This window comes from Cygnus olor, chromosome 9, assembly GCF_009769625.2.
Source record: "Cygnus olor isolate bCygOlo1 chromosome 9, bCygOlo1.pri.v2, whole genome shotgun sequence".
Lineage (NCBI taxonomy): Eukaryota > Metazoa > Chordata > Aves > Anseriformes > Anatidae > Cygnus > Cygnus olor.
The window spans coordinates 8119129-8143850 of NC_049177.1; the positions used below are offsets into that span (position 1 = coordinate 8119129).

At 46.3% G+C, this 24722-nt stretch overlaps 1 protein-coding gene across 14 annotated transcripts in view; it reads right to left on the reverse strand.

Moving 5' to 3' along the window:
* Positions 1 to 3987: 3987 nt before the first annotated feature.
* ST6GAL1 (ST6 beta-galactoside alpha-2,6-sialyltransferase 1) overlaps positions 3988 to 24722 on the reverse strand; it is a 56145-nt gene continuing 35410 nt past the window's right edge. For 5 of the 14 annotated variants that reach the window (XM_040568044.1, XM_040568045.1, XM_040568043.1 and 2 more), the window contains 7 exons: positions 23285 to 23421; positions 18448 to 18576; positions 16764 to 17445; positions 13490 to 13587; positions 9265 to 9366; positions 8028 to 8202; positions 3988 to 5497 (listed from right to left, as the gene is read on the reverse strand). In XM_040568044.1, coding sequence (XP_040423978.1) covers positions 5256 to 5497; positions 8028 to 8202; positions 9265 to 9366; positions 13490 to 13587; positions 16764 to 17394 — 1248 coding nt within the window. In that variant the 5' untranslated portion in view covers positions 17395 to 17445; positions 18448 to 18576; positions 23285 to 23421 and the 3' untranslated portion in view covers positions 3988 to 5255. Of the gene's footprint in view, positions 5498 to 8027; positions 8203 to 9264; positions 9367 to 13489; positions 13588 to 16763; positions 18577 to 19654; positions 19892 to 21703; positions 21973 to 22910; positions 23015 to 23284; positions 23422 to 24722 lie in introns of those variants that run through there. The other 9 variants (XM_040568047.1, XM_040568051.1, XM_040568046.1 and 6 more) reach the window with 7 other exon arrangements.

Genomic DNA, 24722 nt, shown 5'->3' on the forward strand with positions numbered 1-24722 from the left:
ATTCGAAAGAGAAACATCACAAATACCCAGAAGAAGTAAAAGAGGCTTAGGAATATCATTTGATGATAGAGCATACATAGATTCTATAGGGGTGCCTAGAGGAGTTCCTGATGAACATAAAGCCAGGAATCAAACTGCTGCAGGGTTTGAGTCACTGTTCTGGTGGGTAACAATTAATAAAAATGTGGATTGGATTAATTATATCTATTATAATCAGCAGAGATTCATAAACTATACAAGAGATGCGATAAGAGGAATCGCTGAACAACTAGATGCCACCAGCAAAATGGCTTGGGAAAACAGAATAGCATTAGATATGATTCTTGCGGAGAAAGGTGGTGTGTGTGTGATGCTGGGCAACCGTTGTTGTACTTTTATCCCTAACAATACTGCCCCGGATTGCACAGTAACTAGAGCATTACAAGGGCTTACTACCCTTGCCAATGAATTGGCAGAAAACTCAGGAGCAGACACTTCCATCACAGGATGGTTGGAATCTTGGTTTGGTAAATGGAAAGGGATGGTAGTGTCCATATTTACATCCTTGATTGTAGTAGCAGGAGTTTTGACAGCCATTGGTTGTTGCATTATCCCCTGTGTAAGGGGACTTGTCCAGTGGTTAATTGAAACTGCACTTTTGAAACAAATGACCATGGATCCACCACCCTACTCAGATAAGATGATGATATTAGAGGAAATGGAAAGCAAAGAAAGTGAAGAAGAGGAAGACATCTACCAAATTACACCTTAGAGAAAAATTTTGCAAAAATCAACAAATTATAAAAATAGAAAAGGGGGGAATTGTGGGAATAGAAACGTTGTTTTTGCAGTGTTACATTGTTTAGAAGGAAGGAATGTGGTATTGAGATATGCTTACAGTGATAAGAAAGCTCAGCAGGTGACCTCGTAAATGCAGACAACCAGACTCCTTAGAGCAACCAGGTAAAAATCACTATGTTAAGTCAAGCCAGATAAGGGGAGAAAACATTACCACCTCAAAAACAGGCCGGCAACTGAAGGCCAGGCATTATCTGATGCTTCACAGACAGATTGTGAACCTGGATTACCCACTCCAGTGGGGAAACAGGGGAGGGTCCTGTCATCAAAAAGTATATAAACTGTGTTTTGGAACTAGTAGGCGCGCTTTCCTGCTTGTGGGGCACCCGCCATTGCAATCGCGAATAAATTACTACTTCACTGAGATCCTCGCCTGAGCCTAAGTTATTGGCTACGGAGTGTTTCTCACAGCTGCATGTAGGAGAAGCTCCAAGACTGACCTGACTGTTAAACGAAGCGTTCCTTATGAAATTTTGCCCTTCTCACACACGAAGTTCCAGGTTTAGGCAAGAGAACAAACAGCTACAAACCCACACGAGTGTGGAGACACACACATCCCACTGCAGCACCTCATCCTCTCCCACAGGCAGGCGTTTGTCCTGCCGCTGGGTGCACACTGCCTGCTGCCAGGTAGCGCCTGCAGCACACGCGGAGAAGCAAGTAGGTGGCCAAGCGATGAGCTGGGGATTGCAGAACCCCTCCTCTAATGGCTGGACGATGGCCTGAGACCCCCGCTGAAGGCAGAGCTGGCACCCTGGGGGATAAGTAGCAGCACCTCCAAAAGGCGTATTTGCCTGGCTATAAAGAGAGGTGGGTTAAGGCTGGCCCCTATGAGGGCTCCTTCCTTTTTCAAGGGAGAGAGCAAGAGCTGTTTGCAGCCCTCTGACACATTCCCCTGAGAGAAACCTCCCAAACTCAGCTCGAAAACAGCAAACAAGCTGCACACAATGTAATCTATGAGTTAAAGACTCCAAAAGATACCAAATCTCCTTCCATTGTGTTATGCAGATGACCAAAGCCTTGTGTATCAAACCTGTTTTCCACGCCTTTCACAAAAAAAGGCTGCTAAGCAGCTTGTTGAGTTTAAAAAATATATTTGCATACAAGAACAGAGCTAAAAGGACCACTTACCAATTTTCCTTCATCTGCATTTTACAAACAGGCATGGCCTCTTCCTTGTAAGCCCTCTCTTCAGAGAGCAGCCCTCACTTGCAGACCCTGAGAAAAGAGGCTCCTCACCTGGAGCGAGCCCCAAAGCAGGCTGAGGCACAGCTTGCTCCTGCTACAACCCAGTTAGCTCATTAGCTCCAGGTGACAGCATGCTGCATACGGGGCTGTGGGCAGCTCCCTTCTCAGGACACCAGTTAACATTTATACACCTGTCCACGGGCTCTTTCCTACGTTCATCTGCCCTGCAAATGCACCAGGGCATTTCCATCTCTGGAGCATACTGTTTCTGGTGTGTTTGCTAGGATCTAACACCTGCATGGCCATGCACACGTAATCCATTCCAAAACAATAACTGATTTTTCTGTGCTGTGCCTTGTATCATCACCTGAAGCAAGTGAAGATGTTTCCCTGCTAGACTGGTAAAATTTGCAAGTGAAAACAAACATCAAAAGTGCTGGGTTAGAAAGAGTCACCTTCACGTTATGCGAGAGAGAAGAATAACTCTTCTCAGTTGTGGCTGTACCTTGAGTGCACACACAGAAAACAAAAGGAATATTTGGCTGAGGGGGCTTGTGTTTCTCCCCAGGGAGTGTGTTTTTTAACCATGTTTTTTTGATAAACCAGATAAGCCTTGTCAGATCTAGCTGCAAATCAACCACTATACTCATCTTGGGCAGGTGAGGATGTGTGTGTTGACTCAGGTACACAGAATCTGAATTTCTGGGATTTTTCTCCCCTTTTTCTTTAGTAAAAGCAAAACGACAACAACAAAGACATGCAGTTTTGTCAGACCAGTGTTGCTCTCCTCCTGCTTTGAACATGGGTAGGAAGTAAGCTGTTCAAATTCTGAAAACCTTTAGAAAGACACTGTAGGAGGCGTAAGGCTTTTGTTACAGCCTAGCTTTTATTGCCCACTCATGTAAACTTGGCTCTTCTAAATACCACAGTTGTCATCACTTGCAATTTATATTAGATATGTATCTATGCAGCCAAAAAAAAAAAAAGAGGGTTAACACTGGCCTATTTTAGGCTCTGTCATAATTCCCATAAAAATGTTTACTGTATAAATGAATTATATGTTGGATCTAGCTAAAATTGTTAGCATGTTTGAAATTTCATGCCGAGTGCAACACTATTGCCAGTAAGTAACTGAGAGCTCTGAAAGACCCCACGGAGCCTGTGTGGCATTTTTACTCTTGCAGGGGAAGAAGCTGGTTCAGGAGACTCCCATGAGAACACCAGAAGGACTTCCCAGAGCCATGTTCAGGCACACTTGCTCCTCCACAGCAAGGGTACATCCATCTATCACACGGCCCAAGGTCATCCCAACAGGGAAGATGAGGTTGTGTGAAATAACAAATGAAACCGCCTAAGAAAAAAGGAAGAAGCAGGTTGAATCCCAACTAAACACAAACTAAGAAGGCAAACCACTGTGACAGATAATCCCTTAAACCAAGGGCCAGAGGTAGGACTGTTACAAGCTACAAGTTGAGATGGAAAGAGACTTGCAGTGGCTCTCTCCCAGACAGCCACTTTGGGAAAAGCCTGCTGGCTCTCTCCTTTCCCTGATAGTTCAACATAAAGGAAGAAAATGAATCCTTAACAAGACAGAACTGTATAGGGGCTTCATCACATTCTTGTCCTAGTGACCCTGGGCAACAGTGTATGGACCATAATATAAAACAAACAAACAGACAAATATATGTTAGTGACATACAATGCACAAGCAGTGACAGATCCAATCCATCCCAAAAGACCAGCATGCAGAAAGCCAGCCTTAGAGCTTCTTTTCAACCTGAGAGCACCGGCTTTATGGCAGTGCTCTCACCAAGAGCTGGACAAGAGCTATGGGCTCCCTGAAACGAGCACGTCAGCAGTTCCCGGTCCAGCTCTGCCTGCTCTGGTGCAAGACTGGCCCAAGTCCCCAAATCCCAGGAACAACAATACTTACGCTGATTTCACCAAGGTAAGAATGGGCCAGCGACTTCACAGGATTTATTCAAAATAGGAGAAGAAAAGGCTTTCTTTACAGACATTGTGAAATACATTAGTATGGAAAAGGACACAGAATGTGTTCTCACTGAAGTACAGAGATTGTGGAGCTGCTACTTCCACCATGACGCCACAGGAGAGTTGCCTCATAAAGAGGAGAGAAAAGGTGCCCTCCTCAACTCTGCCTGGGATTTAGCATGAGAAGCAGAGCACACTCTCCCTCCCCAGTGCTGATGAAGAATGGAGGCAATGCATCTGCTCCCCATGTATTCAGAAAGCACAAAACCACTATGAGATTGCCTTGGTTAGTTTGCAGAGAACTGGATATCATCTGGCCAGCAGCTATGTGGCATTTTTGTTACCGAAAACATGCCAGAAAATAATTTGCCAATAATTACAAAGGTAGACCAGCAGAGAGTTGGAAAGAAGTACCAGCTTCCAGTGAGTTTCCCCATTTGTGCCTTTGAACATCAACCCAAAAAGATTTTCAAATAAGGGTTCTTTTGTACCAAGCACAACACTATATTGGAGAAGTAAATGTTAAAAAAACACGTGTAAAATGATTAAAAAAAATCAACAGCTAAAAAGTCTAAATATATCTTGCACAAATCACTGAATCGTGAGTCGCCTCCCTCTTCATTTGCCAAAAATGCCACCTGAATGATTTCAAAAGTCTTACAGTTTGAAAGGAAGTTGCCATGGTTATTTTAACTGTTTGTAAAATCAAATATTTTGGACTAAGATTTTAGCTTATCAATACCCAGCTTTGACAGTATTTCCATAAATCAGCCCTGCTCCCAGGAGCTCTAGGATGATGGGAACGAGTTTTAAAGTAAGTTTCTTGTTTCTCAATGGACCAGGTTTCCAGCTGTCATAATCCCTTTGAAGCAACCTAAACTTTATCAGCATTTAATCCAGACTTGTGCAATCTCTGCTTAGAAAGCATCTTCTGTGTTTCCCACACACCATCAGCAGCTGAGATGAAGACAGGGATATCCACCAGCCGCATGAGCCTTGCTCCACAAGGAGTAAATTTATTGCAGTGGCTCATGCAGATACCGTGTGGATGTACCACAATGTATTGCACTGCCTTACGGTTTGGAGAAGTTATGCAACCAAGTCCTAAGAGCAAGTGTTGCAACATGGAAGAGCTGTCAAAACACACCAGTGCTTAGACTTAACAAATCTGACAACCCAGATTTAAAAAGTGCTTTAACAGTCAAGATAAAGTTCTAAACACACTAAAAATTGATTTGCTAGCAATGTATGTTTCGGAAGCCAGGCAAAGTAACTTTCCCATGAGTATAAATGTCCTCATCTGTGCCCTGGTTTAAATGCTTCACCAAGTTTTTCTCAAACAAGAGAGGGTGGTAAGCTCCCATGGTACAGGCACGGTCGTGAAACTTCTGGTAGTAGTGGCAAATGTCAGTCTGCCGTTTGGAAGGGAGAAATTCATACACGTCCACTTCGTCACAGAGCGTCATCATGATCAGAATGCCTGTGGAGGGAAAGAAACAAACGTCCCCATTTCAAACCAGAGAACTCACAAACCACTTTGGTGAGACTGATGGCCAGGCATGAAGGATCCCACTCCAATGGGAAGGGTTTCCTTTCTTGGGAGTTCAGATGAGAGGGAGAAAAATCTAGCCAGACGGAGCTGTTTTCTGCCCCATCCGATGGACCTGGTTAGAGCAGACTGCTTAGGATGACAGTCATGCCACAAGGACATTTTTTTTTTAAGAGTGCTGCCATTTACCAAGATATTCACGGAACCGTGGGTGTCCGCCAGCTGTGTGCTCTGCTCAGCTTATCCAAACAGCCCATCTCAAACCTGCTTGGGTAAGCACACAGAATTCCTTCACCTTCTCCCATCTGCCTCTTTTTAACGCAGAGAATACAGAAGTGACCCTGCTTGGAGACGGCTCTAGGTGTAAATGCACAGGCAAGGAACAGGCTCACACAGCTTCCTTGGAACAGAGCAGTGCTGCCCTCCTGTGTCTTCTGACAGGCACATGAATGACTTGAGCCCATTGATGCCAGTGCTAGGCACAGACATGATCTGGCTGAAACAGGCCATATTTATCCGAGGCCAGCTGTATGAAGTTCAGCAAGGCTAAGAGCCAGGTCCTGCATTTGGGGTGTGACAACCCCATGTAATGCTACAGGCTGGGGGAAGAGTGGCTGGAAAGCTGTTGGTCAGAAAGGAACCTGGGGGTATTGGTGGATAGTTGGCTGAACGTCAGCTGTCGTATGAGGAAAGACTAAGCAGGCTGGGAGTGTTTAGCCTAGAGAAGAGGACATTGAGAGGGGATCTTATCAACCTCTACAAATACCTGAGGGGACAATGGACTTGGTCAGAGGTTGGACTAGGTGATCTTGGAGGTCTCTTCCAACGTAGATGATTCTGTGACAATGTAAAGAGGGTGGGGCCAAATTCTTCTCACTGGTGACCAATGATAGGATAAGGGGTAATGGATATAAATTGAACCATTGGAGGTTTCATCACCGTATGAGGAAGAACTTCTTTCCGGTTCAGGTGACAGAGCACTGGAACAGGCTGCCCAGAGAGGTTGTAGAGTCTCCTTCTTTGGAGATATTCAAACTCTGCCTGGATGCCATCCTGTGTAACATGCTCTGGGTGACCCTGCCTGAGGAGGGGGGTTGGACTAGGTGATCTCTTCCAACCTCAGCCATCCTGTGACTGGCTGCTTTTCTGAGCTGAAGAAGTGCAAAAAATAGCACGAGTACACTAGGGAAATAGAAGCAATGTGTACTATCACATGAAAGCCATGCAGTAGCTGAGACTTGAGACATTGGGAGCAATGATGAGAGGAAGAAGGAGTTTACAAGACATTAGGAGAACCCATCTGTGAAAGCACTTGTTAAAGAAGTTACATTTTAGGAAGATTTTTACCCACCTTTCCAAGTGGCAATTTTCATTTACACTGACCCTTCCAAGAAACCTGGAGCATGTCTGTGCTCCCCTGTGCCCGGTGAGGTTACTTGTTTTACCAAGCAGACAACTTGGCCAAAGCTAAGCCACAGAGGAATTTGCTGTCTGAAGTGGGACAGCACCTAGTGTTAAAAAGATTTTGCCCCTGAAGCCACTGACTGTATTCTTACGCAACTGTCTTGCACGTATCCCGATAATGATGTAATAGGTACAGGACAAGGGCGAGGTTGTGGAAGAAAAACAGGCTTTAGCTGGCAGAAATAAAAGTGACCCATGTTTACATGGATTTAAAGGACGCCTGCTCCTCAGCAAAGACAGGAGTAGAGTCAAGAGTGGCTGAAGTGCAGCAGATTGACGTCCACGGGGGGAACAAGACCATATTTCTGTGCTGTGACTTCCGCATAGCTGTGGGATCCTGAGAAGTTCACTCCTTTTTATTCACATGGTTGTGAGATTTGCTCTCCAATAAGAAGGAAAAGCTTTGCAACAGCAGAAAGTAAAGTGAGTCTCTTTAATGGAAAGCTGGATTTAGCATGCTAACAAACAAGACCTTAGCATGCTGAATAAGGAGGAAGGATCACTGAACTTTTCAGGGCAACAATTCAGCCTGACCATCCCCAGCACCCCATTAAGCTTTTAGCTATATATTTTTTTTTCCACAAATGAAATAGGTAACCACTTAGACTTCATCTATATAAATACATTAACTTGTCTGACAAGATCTGAGCCTGCAGGAGCCACAGCCTTCCTCTCAGCCCGCTGTGAAGTTGCACTGCTTTGACTTTAGGAGCCAGAAATCTTAGAGAATGTCTCAACGTTGCAATCTACTCTCCTGTTTCCACATGGAACCAGGCCATGCTTAGAACTGCTGTTCCAGAAGTGTGCTGCAAACTGCTTATTTTAACACAACCAAGCTGATACTTTCAAGACAGGATGCTTTAGTTCTGGCATAAAACAATCAGGCCTTTGAGCCTGATAAGTCTTTGAACAATGTAAATCCAGAACTGTCTTTGAAAAGGACATGCTGAAGAGTTTCTGCAAACTGAACATGAAGTTTAGAAGACAGTTATCTCACCAAGTGTTCCAGAAGATGGGGGGTTAGGCTGAATATGCTCCAGAGAATTCTCCTGAATAATATCCCAGAGTTGCCACTGCATTTTTGGATTCAGGATATAGAAAGGCTGCTCTGGATGTCTAATACGATACAACTTGTAGGCTTCAAAAAACTTGTAGTCTGGTTTTCTGTACCACTGGAAAACAAAAGCAAGAAGTCAGATTTATTACTAGCACACTCTTTCACATAACGGACAGAAAACCCCAATAGCCGATGAGGTTGGGAAGTCTGCCTTAAGCAACACAGACTCCCACCCCCCTCCACACTGGAGTACAAAGCATCCCATGCCGCAGGCAAGTGTCCTCAGCACAGCCATCTCAAACAGTACAAGCTGATTTGCATCTTGATACTTCCACTTTCAATAGAAATATTTAGGAATACTCTGTTTTCTTAAAGTCATTTTGATAGATTTTTTTACACTAAAAATACCCCATCCTGCTTTCACTGACTCATAACCAGGCTGTACATACACCCTTACATCTCCTCGAGAGGTGGGACTAGGCAAAAGAATAAACATTGGTGAGAAAATAAGAAATCCAGTCCAGAGCAAAGAGTTGCAAAAAACTCTCAGCTACGGACAGGGCTTAAAACAAAAGTAAAAAATGGATTATTCACTCCTACCTGCTTCACCTGGAGCCTCCAAAGCTCATCGCTTATCAAATAGCCCCCTTTTGTGCTCAAAAAGCAAAGCGAATGCTAAAGGGATTGCAACACCCACAACTGAAAATCTAGCTGACACAGAGAGGTGACATTTGCTAAGATCTTCAGAGGGTTTTCTAATCCAATCATACTGCATCAAGTATCTCTTATGTCTGACTGGTGCCTCTAAATACCCAAGCATCTCTCATCAACAAACTTTACAGCAACCAACAGAGAGAGATCATCCCTCCACAGGGGGGTTGCAACAGCTGCAGCCACTGGTGGTCTCCTGCTGGTGGCATATGCCCATGAGAAAGTCAACGTAGTGACCTGTTACACCCAGCCTGAAGCTCTGCACAGGGACTAGGAACAGGCAAATGCTCCCCTCGGAACAGAGCTGCATGAGATACTCTCGTAGGTATGGATACAGCCATGACAATGAAGGGGGGAACAAGAACGGCCTTAAAATGAGTGGTTGCCCACATTAGGAGGAAGTGAGTTAACAGTTGCACTTCAAAGCATTTTCATCTGATTTTATTTAGAGAAAACTCAGCCTTACCTCATGAATTTCTGCATGATACGGTGCTGGATCCCAGATAATTAAGATTCCAGTGTTATATAGCGCATCCCTCAGGAACTGTTGCTGCTCAACGGTGACAAGCTTGAATGACAACAACAAACACACAGTGACACACAGACCGCTGCCAGCATCAGCAGGTGGCTAAGCAGTAAGGCCTCCTTGAGCAGAGCCACAGCCACCCCACCACCAGTTACTGAGCGTGCCCCACGGGATGAAGGTGAGAACAACTCCCTTGACAACTCAGATGCGACCAGCACAGCTCTCGACAGCCAGCGCTAACACAGGTTTGCAGCAAAAAGCAAGTGGTGTCCGAGGACAGGAGCTGACCTTCTGCCCTCCCTACACGCAAGCTTAACACACATCCGCAGATCTTTACAAGCTATGTCCCAGAGAAGCTATTTCATAAAAATCAGCTCCTATTTGTCCCCATGTTCTCCAAGGATCTGATTAAGGTCTATTCAATTTATCCTTAAGCATCCAGGCTGCCTCCAGCAGCAACCCGTTTTCCTGACCATCCCCATTAACCAGCACACACGGACACTGTGGCCAGTCCATCCGTTACTCAAAAAGCAAAAAGGGCTTCCTTTCATCTGGTCTCAGCTCCAGTGGATTAGGCTTTGCCCTCGACCACGTGTGCTGCACGGCCTCATTTCCTTGCAGCAGCGGCAGGATCTGGGTCACTGGCTAGCAGCACGCCTCCATACCGGAGCGCAGGGCTCCAAGCGCTCTGGCAACACCAGAGGTTGGCAGGGAGAGCGCGGCGGCAGGCACTAGCTGTCCTTCCTCCTTTCACCCGGCAAGGGCGGGATGCAGCCCCACACAGGGCAGAAACACGGCGAGGAACCTGGGCGGTTCATTTTCATTTCAGCATTTCTATGAAAAGGCTGGAAATCTTCCAGGAACTTTTCCAGGGGGAAGAAAAAAAATACAACAACTAATGTGAAACATGTGGAAGGAGGGCTCAAGAAAGACTGAGCATCAGAGGAAGCAAAGGTGGGCCAAGCATAACCATACAAGCTTGCAGAAGCACACCCATCTCCGAAGAGCTGCCCAGGGGCACAAAAGCAAAGGTGTAACAAGTCAGGCGGGCAGCATCTCCACTGCCACAGGGCTTTTGCCATTTCCTTCCCTACACCACGGAGCTGGTTCTTGGCAGTGTTAGTTCCTGTCGGTCATTTAAATAGTTCACTGGAGGAATCTGGCTCCCTAGATACCTATCTGTTCTGCTTAACAGAGGGACTGATTCTTTCCAAGTACTTAAATGTCATTTAAATTGCTACATGACTTGTCCTGCTCAGCCTTTTGATTCTAGTTACTTGACCAATCTACTGATTTCCTAGCTAGATTTGTTATTTAGCCAGCTTGTTGTTTAGCAAGTAACTTGTTAATACAGCACCTGTCTTCCTGGTACAATCGACCATAACAAAACGAGTTCCTTCCCTCCAGCTATCGCAGTCACTGCCCCACAATCTAAACATGCTCCCTCTTTTCCACCACCACCTAACTTCATTCCACTGATGTGCTATCTCCTTCCTTCTCCTCCCTGCAGACTCATTAGTGCCAATAACAGCAAACGCAGCCAAAGCAGTGCTCTCCCTTGCAATGAGAAGCCAGCCAAGGAGAACTATAAACAAGGGCTGGGAGGAGTGAGGTGCTCTGCTCCTTGGCCAGCTCTGCAGAAAGGAATTGTGTCCTACATAACGACATTGGCATTCCCCCCAAAGAGTCCTCAGCCCTTATTTTTGTAAGATGCAAGTCCTTTCCCAGCACAAATTGATGCTTTGCATAAGACTGCAGGAAAACATGCCATTAAAGGAAGCAGTACTGATGAAACAGTGAAGGTCTGAGAAAATAAGTAAGGTAATATTAAAGGACTTCTTTATTTAGAACAACCATGAAGCTTGTGGACCTACAAGCCTATCCCCAGATCTGAAGATCCCAAATTTCTCCCCCCTCCACTGACATCAATCCGTTAATCTTCCCCTTTTTAACAGATGTACAAGATACGCCACCCTGCTTTTAAAACCACCCAGCCCCAGATATGTCCTAGAGACTAGTGAGCAAACTACCAATTGGGTACTGTTCCCCGATCGGTTTGGTTTTGCTTATTGCAGAAAATATATTAAAACAATTATTAAACAACCTCTGCAAGCTAGAAGTGAAACGGAACCAGGTGATCCCCAAAACAAGGCGGTTAATATGAAGAAAAACAGTTCCCAGTCTACTTATCCCCGAAGATTACAGGGGCTGCGGCTAGGGCTGCCCCCAGCTCACAGTTTGGCTTAGAAACTCCCAAAGGGAGATGCCTCCCATGGAGGAACTTGCATCTTTTGCCCTGGGCAGCAGCTAGACCGACAGTGCACTTCGAGGTAACTTCAGCCTCTAGAAATTGCAACAGTTTTGCTCGCCCTGTAATTGAAGTTTTCTAAGCTGGTATCTCCATTTAGAGGGAATGGTGGCAGGTGAAAAACGCCAACCACGGCTGCAGGCACATCTCCGTGGAGTGTAATGATGCAGCTACACCTATATATTACACCTCTACAGTCAGGCTGCCGCCCTCCTCCCTGTGCAGCTAAGCCTGGGATCACCCAGGTCATGCACATGTTTTCACTGATTAACGACTTCTTATCATAAGGGTGAGGGTGGCAATGGGCACATTCTCCAGAGAGTCTTCTTAAGCGGTAACGCTATCTGATATTGTAAAACACACCCAAAAGGAAACGATAAAACACTGAGAGATCAAACAGGGCTGAGGAAGGATGTCAGCAGCCAGATGTGTCTGCTACAAAAAGACTGGCTGAGCAAGGACGTGCCCCACGTCCGAGAGCTGTTTTAGCACAGGGGAACCGAGAGGCGGCAAGCAGCAGAACAGAGCACAGCCACCCGGGCAGACGGTGACCCAAGAGCTGAGAGGTGGCAACAGCATTTGCGCAAGAAGCAGGAATATATTTGAAGACACCTAAAATGAACCAGGGAAACCAGCTGGAAGTTAGCCAGCCATTGGCTCCGCGTCCACCCTTTGAAAAGGATGGCCAGGCTCCTGCTGTGGCACATCATGCAGGAGCAGGTGAGGAAACAGCAGGCCTACAGAGCTCAGCGCTGGTACGAGAGCAGGAAGGTGTCTCTTTGGTCCTGGAGCACCAACGCCAAGCGCCAGCCCCTCGTCTCTGCCCCACTCAGCCCCTCATGTCCCCATCACCTCTGTCCCCCCTCCTGGGTCAGGCAGTGCCCCCACCGCACTGCTATGCTGCACAAGGGCTCTGGGCACAATTTTGTATTTATTTCTCTCACCAGCACACTGATTTCCTCTTCTCTTTGCACATCTACTCTTGAAAATTCTCCCCAAAAGAAGTGGACAAACATTAGGTGCAGCAGTTATATGGAAGCACAGTGCAAACGCTCCTAAGGGCACCCAGAACAACAACGGTCTCTGCTATGGGTCTCGCTCTGCTCCTCAACAGGGGGCTTACATACCCTGCTGCTGCATCACTAAACATGTCTCTTAAACACTGGGCATCTGCTTCAAAGTCTACTGAAGTCCAAAGAAAGATTAGCACAGAGACAGCCTCATATTGAAGAAGAGCTCTCAAAGTATCACAGAGAATTGCACTCCATCAGGGATGCCCTGCATTACAAGGCACCTTCTGTTGTGCTCTACCATGAAGTCCTGGGACCCCGGCTCACACCAGGCTGTGTGCAGCTACAGCTTTAAAGGTACGTCCTTTGCCACGTATCTTCAGCCATTTAACAACATCACTAATGCATTATCTGCATTATCTCTGGGCAGAAAAAGTATTGTGCTTTTTTTTTTTTTTAAACCATACAGACTTCCTTTGTTCTTCATACCCATCTCTGGGGCAGGCACAACTGTGGCTTCATGCACATCAGTCTTTTCTTAGCTACAGTGACACTTGTGCCTCACATTCCCAATTCTCAACAGCAAGCGTGCAGCTGAGCTTTGTGCACACAGGAAGAGCCAAGCTGAAAATCAAATTACCTTGGTCTTACAGCAGAATGCAAGCAGGCATTTGCTAGCACCTGGTAATTTAACTGCAGTAACCTCAGAAGGTATTTCAGCAATGAGGAGAGGACTTGCAAGCATCTCCTGTTAGAAGGAAAGCCGCTCCCTGCCATGCAGCTCCCAAGCAGAGAAGCACACAGCCGTGGCATACTCGGTCTATCTGGGCACGTTCATCAAACTCACCTGGGAGTTAACGAGACGAATTGTTGTCTTTTGCCCCACGTCTTCTTGAAATCCTTTGACAGGAGCCCCATTAAACCGCAAGACGGCATCATGGCTATCTGAAGGGAAAACAGAGGAAAACCAGTGAGCTGGCAGCTGCTCTGGCAGTTACAGAGGAGATGCGCAGTGGGTTGTTCACCCACACTTCTAATGCAATCTGGCCAGTTGCCGGAGAGTTTCCCTGAACTACTGCAAGTAACAGCCCAGATGCTGTGGAAGAAGTTGCTAGCCTAGCTCCATGATCAATACACTTTTAGAAATCCACTTTTTCAAAGTACAATTCACTCGCAGGTTCAGAGAGCAGCCGCAGTATTTGCACTGCACAGGAGAGCGTAGTGTGTCTCTCCATTCCCCTCTTCTTCCTTCCAAACACATTACGGGGACACAGACCGATGCACAATTAATTTACCATGTGGCTGGCTGCAAAATAAAGAATTAGGAAATAACTGTGAGCCACTGTCCTCTCTCACAGCCTGGAGGTTTACCCGCCTGAAAAATGTGTCTAATGATCACAGAGGCAAATGAAGCTGGCCTAAGTTGGCCAGTGTACCTCCCACGTTGCAGAAATAAAACCACCATTGTGTATTTAACAGGCCTGGCTTCCTAAATGCTTTAGGATTCACTGCATTCTCCTCTGCTGGCATCACCCCCTTGGGCAGCACGGCGCCCTGGCTGCAGGCACACGACCACTGCAACCTGCCAATTCGTAACCTTCGCCCACACCGAGAAGCCGGTGAGGCAAGGGCTGCCCGTCTACCAGGATCTCCTGTTCCGATCCACCAGACCTCCCTACACCATCTGGCTGCTCTTTTGCTGTCCTAATGTGATTGCACAGAACAAGTGTATCCTGGTCACTGAAGGAATGATACTTGATCAGCTCCTTCAAGCATCTAAGAAAACGCTTCATTTTAAGTATGTCAGATTTAGTTTCTTTTTGGCACCTTCCTTCAACCAAACCATGGCTTTTCCTACACTGACACGTGTCAGGGAAAAACTATGCACACACTCCTGCATCCTTCAATATTCACACTGCCCAGCTGAAGGAGCTGCGGTGAGAGCAGGCTCCAAGCACCCAAAACTGTGCAGAACCGTTAGCAGAGATGATTGCCTAAGCGGAAGGGTTCAGGTCTGTGACTGAAGCAGGAAGCACGCTAGCCTGGGGCACCAGCAGGGGTAATGGCACATTACACAGTGAGCTCTCCAGAATTCATCCCCGCTGACTTGGAAGAGCCTGGTGCTGCAGTTTGTGGGCAGAGGAGGAGACTGACTGCGGGCACAATGACATTGCTTTCCACATCTGATGCGCTCGCAGCAGTGCGGCCGAGGTACAACATGCCGCTACAACGTCCTCGGCTCTCGAGGGGTCTCGTTAGGGAGAAAGGAGCCGTTCTATTGACATGCAGGAGCCTAACACGGACACCACTGGAAACAAGCCAGCTGGGTCAGAGGAGAGCGTTAAACAAGAGATCAGGTCACCTCTGTAGAAACGTTCAGGGACTGAACTTGAGGAGGCACCTAAACAAGCCCAGGGAGGTGCTCAAAGAAAAAGCCACGTCTGACTTCCCAGGCATTGACCTGCCTGGCCTCAAGTGTTCATTAGGAGGTGGAAACAATTCCATCAACCACCTGTCAACCATGATTTGTATCAGGAGGCAATGCTACCTTGGTTAACACCGACAACGCCTTTTTCATTGCTTCCTTCAGCACATTTTAACACACTTCAGACCATTCAGCCCCATCCTAGCAGCTTGGGACTACAATTCTGAAGGCTTTCCCTAGGTTGTTCATGAATAATGCATCAAAGTGCTATCCGTCTCCTTGTTTCAAAGGATGAAGGCTACTTCCAGCTTAGTACAGGCCAAGGGGACCCGATCCAGCTGATAGCCTATGAACACACTTATGCTTGCAAACAATTTCCACAGGAGAGACAACCACAGGCTTTAAAACTCCTGCAGTCAGTTTAGCAGAGTGTGAATCTTAACTGAGCCTCAAACAACAAGCAGTGAAGAAAGCTGAGTGAACTCCAGGCACAGGTGAATTTTCTGTCAAGCACAAAACCCAGAGTTGAAGGCTGGAGAGCTGGTTTCCCTGCATGCTACTTTCTTTAAGCTTTAGTATCAAAACGCACCTCTTTATAATCCACGCTATAAGACTGATGCTTCAGCATTTATGAATTACTGCATTAACTTCAGATAAACATGGCCTCCTACTTCCTAACGTATCAAGAAGACAGCACAGCACAGACCATCATTTGCCAGGCCACCCAAACTCAGCCACTGCCTTGTGAGTCAGTGAGGCAGTGTCACTTCTCAAAAGCCATGAGCAACAATTAGAGTCACTGAGGTTGGAAGGGACCTCTGAAGACTGCCTATCTCCAGTCTCTCTGCCCAACACTTGGCCAACTGGAGCAGATTGATCAGGGCTGTGTCTTTATCTCCCCCTTTAGTGCTGTTTCTTTTTCTCTCTCTCTCTTTTTTTTTTTTTTTTTTTAACTTCCTTCTCTGTAGATGTCTTTCTGAATAAAAAAGCTCCTGACTGTTGAGTGTACAATGAGCACACTGGCATTACTCAACACATCCCACACTCCCTCAAGAAACAAACACTTGAGGTGCCAAGACTTCCTGGTATCCATATTAGTTCTACCCTCTGGTGATGTCAACATGATCATGAAAATTAAAAGGTCTAGCCAGAACGGAACTGCCTGCACATAAGTCATGTCCTCTCAACAAAACCCAGCCCCTTGCACTCCCTTGGGGCTTATCCATTTGGGGAAACATTTCTACTTACTGCTTTCCTTCTGAAGAGCAGTATTATACCATAATCAAATCTTCACAAGATTCCAGAGTTGAGACTGCATCTGTTTTTTATTAAAATCGTTTCTATTTCTACCACTGAGAGATGGCTGCTGTCATCAGTAGTTGCTCATGACAGCAGATATGGCCAAGGCTTGTCCCAGGTCTAATGCTCACAGGGACTGTCAGCTAGAGTGTTGTAATGAAGCCTATACTGTGCAGTGTAAACACTCAAGAGAGGAGAAGCATATCTCATCATCATTCCCATCTTCTCCTATGTTGTAATGTTCACTCACTATAGCCTAATTGTAAGGAAAATATTTCAATTTATTTTAAATACCCCTGTGACTACAGCAGAGTAAGAATGTGCCACTAGGTCCCGTCTGTTCAATGCAAGTTATAAAACAGTATTGATGACTTTATCCTTGTAGAAAAATACCAACCTATCTCTGGTCCCAAATGAGATGATTTCAGAGACCCCGCTGAGGATACAACAGCACAGCGACCCAGGCGGCCCACTGTTTCGTTGAGGCTTTTCTCCGGCAGGTATCGCAGCCATTCGGATGTATTAAATGGACCATCTGATCCATGTATCATGGACACATTCACCCTGTCCCGTAGCTGGCACAGCAGCTGCTCTGGGCTGAGTTTAGCAGTGTTCCTCTTCCCACTGTAGGTCACATTGTACTTGTTCATGGACAGGTAGTTTTTTCTGACCTTCTGCAGCCTGGGTATAAGATCTCGCGATGAGCTGTCCTTATCCCATACCTTCACATAGTCTGATGCTTTCTTGGACTTTTCCACTGTTCCGGAGATGCTGCCTTGTACTTTATTTTCATTACTCAGCAAAGTTTTAGGCATCTGACCCATTCTACCAGCTGCTTCATGGACAAGGTCCTGTGATTTAAGTAGGTTCCACTTTTCTGAAGTCCTGTGAATCTGTGAATCATCATTCTCAGTCTTGAAAGGAACATAGTAGCTTCCTCTTGTCTCTTTCCAAAGGCAAACTGTCAGAGCTATCAGAATCACCACAAGAACACACATAATTTTTTTCAACACATTGATGTGAACCATAGTGTACGTTGCATCCAAATGGGACAACTAACACAGAGCAGGAAGCTGGTCCTGGGAGAGAGGAACACATCTCAGTCAAGGGGGCGTGCACATGCATGTCTATGTATAAAGTTATAAGCAGAAGTGTGCAGGCAATAGGAGGGGAGAGAGAGAACAGAGGGGCAATTTTAACATTTCAGTCTCTGTAAAGATCTCATTTCAAAGTCCACCACCTCAAAAATCAAATGAACAGACTTGCATTGGCTTCCCTTCCCATCCCAGCCAGTCAATATCCAAATCCCACCAGTGGCATTTCCAAAACTGAGCTTCCACTTGACCACAGGCCTGAACACTAACAAAACACATAATGAGGCACGTTACTGTGGAAAAAAACAGGAGTTCACGAACACCAGCAGTTTCACCAACCCAACACTGACACATCTGGTGACTACGTAGGAAACTTCTGCAAATCTGCAGTGGGCTGAGTGTACTCTCAGTGTGAGACCTCACTAAACAGCTGCAGGGAGCCAATTAATCCACAGCATGTTCGGGTTCATAAATGTCCTTTGATAGATGTTATTCTATGTATGTCAGCCCTACAGAAAGTAAAGCCAGACCCTGTTGTACAGCACTGCCTGTCCTCTTACGCACTACCTCATATAAGCAGCCACCTCCAGCTCTCATCACATGTAATAAAAGGGGGCATGTCAGTGGCAGGAGCATTTAGCCGAGGTAGCACAAAAGGCCAGTGTAGGAAACGTGCTGAGGCACAAATACCTCGAGAGTGACACACGCCCAACATTTGTTTTTCTGGCATGGAAAAACACTGGCAACAGAAAACATTTCAGATGGCCTTCAGGTGTTTCTGTCTTCATGCCTCTCCTACAAAGCCACGTTCTCCAGTGAAACCGTTTCACACAAACTGCCTCCCGGCGCGCCTCAGGAGGCAAATACATGCATGCAGACCATGCCTCAAGTCAAGGCACTAGTGACAACTCCCTCCTTGGACAAGTTGCTGAAAGCAAGCCGTGCTAAGCTATGATTTATTAGAAGCCACCAACTACCAAATACTACCTGTTGGACAAAACAGTAGGTCTTCAACTCAAGTCATTTTTGGCTGTTGGCAGATTTTCGGCCAGGAGTTAAAGCAGGATATACCAAAACACAACGGCTGTGTGACACACGGAAGAGTTCAAGAAACACCTGAAAGAAAAAAAAAAAGACAAAAAAGAACTCTTAAGGAAGAACCTCATGGCTCTGGAGATCAACACATTTCCTCAGATAAGCACAGCAGTCCCATAAAAACCGTTACCCAGGCATGGAATGGTCAGCGGAGAAAATATTACTAACACACTGGCTTTTTAAAAGCTTAAACACCCACTCAGAATGAGTGGTTCAAACTTTGCTCACCAGTCATCTTCCCTATTAGTCGGAAATCTAGCCTCAGCCAAAGTGTGAGCCTGCTCATAGGCTCCGGGCTCTCTGCTCCCACCAGACTGACAGCCTTCTCGACGGATGCTGCTTCCAGCTGTGGATACGCAATGAACGTTGCATAGGGACAAATAAAAAAAAAAAAAAGCTAACTTTTCCTGGGGAAATATCTTGCTGCCTGCTCTTCAGTGATTCATGCACTCCTCCTCAAAAGCAATGGCATAGAAGACTCCCTGCTTTTTCAAAGCAAGTAAGAGCAAGTAGTGTGAAAAATTACTTTACTACATAATACTTTATCCACAGGTCCTCACAAAACACTGTCCAGAAGAATGTATTTTAGACTTCACAGCTTCATTCCACCAAGGAAACACAGCATGAGAAGTGCACATTTGACACAGTGTGATGCATTTCAAGAAGTAGCTTGCTTCTGCAGGAACACTGAGTCAGTAGAATACCCTGTAAGCTAAATTACAAATGCTCCAGTTCATAGGATTAGGTCCTAAATTATTCACGTATCCCAGTGCTGACTACTTTTAAGTCTATTAATCATCCTGACTTGTCACAGTGCAGCCCACAATTAAAAGGCATTCTTCTACCCCCACTTCATAAACCAGGAAACAAATAAAACAAACAGGTAAATAAATCAAGAAGCACAAGTAATTCTAGTTTTCATTGAAATAATTTCCCCTGCCTTGACAGACCATCTGGTTTTTCATTTGCTTGAGAAGCAAGCGCTAGAAAGGCACGCTGAGGTCTTTTTGGTCAGCAGCATTTTGGAGGCAGAGCTCCAGCAAATAGGGAAGGAGCGCGTGTGCAGGGAGATTAAAAACCTCACTGCAGCCTCTCTTACAAGTGGTTCCCCACGCTGCTCGCAGCTCCTTTTCTGTTGTGGTCCGTGCAGGATGCTTCGCCCCCTCTTTCCTGCTCTGCACAGGGCTGACTTGCAGCGCTTCGGTGTGGGTGCGGGCAGGGACTGGCAGCGCGGCAGAGGCGGGATGCTGCATGAGCCACTGCACCGCTGAGTCAGCCTCCAGCCTGCCCCGGGCTCCGTGAGCAGCCCTAATGTACACAGCAGTGCTTTCAAAATCTATATATATAGAGAAACAGAAACACCAAAATAGAGCTGTCTAGTCTCAGTTCACTGCGAAGCTCCAAGATGCCCTTTGAACACGTCATGCAGCCCCCCACCCTGAATTTGTTCTACTTCTTTACACGTGATGAGGGGCTGACTTCCGGGAAACTTCAGGTTTCCAGGCAGAGGCCACAGCAGGCGTGTTTCAGTATTGTCAGCTTTTGTTTCCCATGGCTAGGATCACCCAGAGGAGCAGCAAGTTCATCTCGACGAGCGCTCATATAGGAAGTCCAAGCTCAATGCAAGTTCCTGCTGGGACACTCTTCCTGATGCCCTGCAGCAGAAGACGCTGAACAAGTCACAGCACCTCTTCTTCCCAGGCCACACAAAGGAACATGGAAAACTCACATTCAGCACTTCATACAGTGCAACCCCACCTCGATAACTGCAATGGAAACAGTTACTCTGCTTTGATTTGTAAGCTGGCGGAGTCTTTTTTGCCAAGAGAGAAGACAACTTATTTTCTGGGTAGGCTACGATAGCACCTGAGTGGTGCTCTCCTCCGAGACCTGTAGGTAAGTCATTTGTGAGCACTTGTGTGTCAGCGTGGTTTGCACAAGTGTGCTTCTTTGGAGGTGACAGAGCCTGGCTCTGCATCAGCTCCACTATCAAGCGGGCAGGCGAGCTCCATGCCGCCAGCTCTTGAGGGCTAAATCTTAGCCCTCTGCAGAGAGCAAATAAAAATGCTGCATCTTCAAGGCAGACAGGGAATTACATCATAACCTGCACTCTTTTATTTAACCTTTATGTTCAAATACCTTACTGAACTCAGGTCTTAACATCTGAGGTGTCAGAACGCTGCCTCCTCTCTCATCCTGGACACCCGTGTCCTGATGCAGACCACCAGCCAAGGTCATGGTGGTTTTGTTTGCTGAGTGGTAGGAAAGAACAGCTGCCTTAGTCGGGTTGAGAAGAACAGCTGGCAATCCATATTTTCAAGACCCACAGCAGATCTACCCTAGAAGTGCTTATAACGGTGGCTTCACTGTGTTAAGACAAAAAGCCTGGCAAGCTCTCACCTGTTTTTTACAGAGACCAGAAGCAGATATATATGGAAACCATGCAACTATGGGCAAACACGTGAATATGCTTCTCTCCCAGAAATACACCCAGCTTCCAAAAATGTTTAGGGTTGCAGCTGTATCGTCGGCTGTACTAACGCCCACCCTCCGCACATTTGTTTGCCTGCTTCTTGAGCCCCCTCCTGTGTGCAGAACAGCTGGGGGTGATGCAGCCTGCAGCGGTGCTCTCTGCAGAGACATCCCCTCCTCTCTGCGGCTCAGAGCAGCCAACCCGACTGCACCCCAACACCCCTTCTGCCTTCATCCATGGCCACGTGCCTCTCAACTCCCTCCTTTTTCCGCTCGGCGCTCTCCCAAGCTGCACCCTGCCTGACTCACTCTCCCCTTGCACAGCAGCCTCTCCATACCTCTGTCCGTCCCGGCCGACTCCCTCAGCACCCCCTGCACGGCACCGATGCCCTTGGGCACAGGCCCAGCGGACAGGCACGCTGAGCTCAGGCCGTGTGGCCCCACAGCCGGGCTGCTTTTTTCTCCTTCCACAACTCCCTCCGCTTCTGTTTCCTTTATGGCTGGTCTCTAAGCCCCAAGCTCTGCGCTGTCCGCGAGGAGTTCACAGTATGTTACAAGCAGGACTGACTCAGAGAGCTGTCCCCATCACAGAGAGGGCAGGAACAGAATAAACCCAAGGAGCTCTATTGCACCTCTGCTACCACAGGTGTCCCTTGCCACTGCACTACCCTGTCACCTGGGATCTCCAGCTCGCTCTGCAGCTTCCCAATTTTTCCTCTGGTCTCAGCAGTCCTCTGAGGACAAAGCAAGCCACGCTTGCTGTTCCTCTTCTCTTCGAATCATTTATTGCTGTTGAACAGTGGAGATCTTGGAGCGAATCCTTGCGGGAGTCCTGTGGTGCTGTGAAATCCGACCGCTTGGCTTCCTACCCACCAAGCAGTTACTAATCTAGGACAGGAACTTTCTTATCCCTTGACAACTTAGGTTTTTTCTGAGGCTCTTGGTGAGCAGTCTCACCAGGAACTTGAAAATTCAAGTTCCCTTCCCTCTCTACAGGCTTGCAAATTTAAAATGAAAAAAGAGGAAAGAGGCAAATAGATTTGAAACATCATCTTCTGCAAACGGAGGATGAGACTTCTCCATTACATACTCTTACATATTCTTACATATTCTAGAGCTGACGACTTTTTTTTTTTTTAATTTGTTTACTGCTCTGAAACAATGGATCTCACCACAGTCCCTTTGAAATATAGCATCCTGTTTGTTACCTCCCATTTTTCTGGGCCAGGGACCCAGGTGAACAGGCTCCATGCTGCTGGAACTCAGGATTTCCACATTTCAGCTCCTTAGAACTGCTGGTGCAGACAAGTTGTTTCCGAAGTATTCAGCAGCCATGTCAAATAACACCTTCAATTTAAAAGACAGTTCCAGAGGTGTGGCCTCTGGGGATGGGACAAGCAGGGAACATCACCTGCCCTACCACGCTTCTCTTGGCTACCTCCATTTATATACCAGTATCATTCGCCAGCAGTTTTCTTGCCTCTGATGCACATGCAAAAACCTTATACTTTAACCAGTTGTTCCTCAGCCTTTTTTGGATAATGTGATAACCATTTCATACTTCAACATACAACATTTAAGTTTCTTTCCAGATTTCCTTCACTTATGCGTGGCTTATTTCCATCTGTACCCACAACTCTACCATGATTGAATACAAAGCAGTAAAACTTTATTTCCAAGCTCTTGCGAGAGGTTTTTTGAGTGTTTTCTTGCCCCCCACAAGAATATTTTACACTGCAACTACACCTTTTAGCTTGTGTTCATTTTCTGTAAATTCTCAGTACTGTGCCTTCCCTCCACCTAGCAGCCTCTGCAAGAGCCTGTGAAGGAGCAGTGGCCAGCAGCATGAGCTCACATCGAAGTGTGTAAAAGGAAGAGGATACCTGAAGGGGGAAGACACAGAGTTGCAGAGCACGAATCCCTCCATTCAAAATAAAGTGACATTCCCAGGGAAACTGAAGAGGAAAAAAAAAATCCTATTACTGTCCTGGGGAAAAAAAAAAAAAAAAGAAAGAAAAGGAAGAATTATCAAGAACCTTTATAGCTGTAAACAAACTATGATTGTGCCATTTTGCAGTGGAAGAAACTGTACTTTTCACAGACTCAGTATATCAGGTGACAGCCGATAACATGTTTATTAAAACTAAAGGTCTGTCCCTGCAGAGCTGGGTTTCAAAAGATCTCTCTAACACTCCGTGTAGCCTGGCCTATTAATTCAGCTGCATGGATTTCAATTAGATGAACAGAGAAGACTTACTTCTAAGCAGTTCCTTGGGGTTTTTTCCTCGTAACAGGAGCGGTGTGCCCCGCAGCACTGGGGTGCAGCTTCCAGAGATGGGAGCCCTGCTGCTATCACGCTTCCAGAGCATGTGTGTACAGGGGCTGTCTTCAGTCCTGAAGTACCAAGAGAGGAAGGAAGGAGTTAGCACAGCTGTACAGTACGGCTACGCCAATGTAATGGCTAGTGACAGTACAAGGGACAGAACTGTCCCCTTGCCCCTTCTGGGACCCCAGCACGTGCAGAGGGAGGATCTTCAGCTCTGACAAGTGCATCACATTGCCACTTTCATTCCCATGCTGTTAGGAAAATAGTTAACACCAAAAAGCCTATCCTCTCCTTCTGCAAAGCCGCAAGCACAACCCTTTGCCCCAGACCTGCAGTAACAGTCCCTGGCCCTGCTGTGTGTAGGAGAATAATACTCGAAATGGCTCAGCCACAGGGTCAGTATCAGCCCAGGAGGCTCTGGTATCAGCCCCAGGGCCCGTGTGCCCACGGGTGAAGCAGTGCTCTGGCAGCATGTCCCTGCTCAGATGGGGGGCCATACTGCCAGAGCTCCCCCGGTCTCCTGATGGGAATCACTTCCAAGGACCTGGAAGTACTGGCAATGCTCGCTGCAGGCAGGGGGAAGTTTTCAGAGGTCAGCGTAAAACAGAAGTCTTCTCATGATGAGCACATACCCTTGAGAGTCTATTGCGAGCAGCACTGCCATTAAAGACTTCTCCAGCAGAAAAGCCTCACTCTGTAGTAAGAGATTTGGAGAACATTGCTGGTAACAAGCTTTTCAATTTCTAAAATTGCCTGTTTCATGTTCAAACTGAAGAACAAAAGAGAAAAAACATTATACCATGCATGTACAGTACTGATTCCCAAAAGCACTGCTTCTCTCATACCTGTGTCCCACTAGTATCATGACTTTACTAGTGAGGTTTTCATCATCTAAAAATTATTTTTAATTAATTAAATTTATTCTAATTAAATTATCTTACTTAAATTTATTTTTTTAAGCTTTATCATAATGATTGCCACACTGGAGCCAACAGTAAAACTTCCTGAGCTATAAAAACTAGGGTGTGAGCACTCATTTAGGACTATTTACTTTATATTATGACTTCAGATCAAACAAATTACTTCCTCATTTTCTACCCTCTTCTCCAGCAATGTGTTTCTCCAGGGTGTTTATCTTTCAAAATGAGAGGGCAGCAACTCTTTATTTTAAATTAGCAGCATGTGGCAGGTCAACACTTATTGCCTCTGCAAATATCTTCACACACCAAGACACCTAACCAGTATTCCATGGCCCCAGGACAATAAACACATTTTGTGCCAGCCAGAGCCCCTCAGGATAATATTTCTGTGACGCCAGCCTTTTGCAGGTGGGCGTGATATCTTTCCATCTCTGCAAGGACAATGCAAT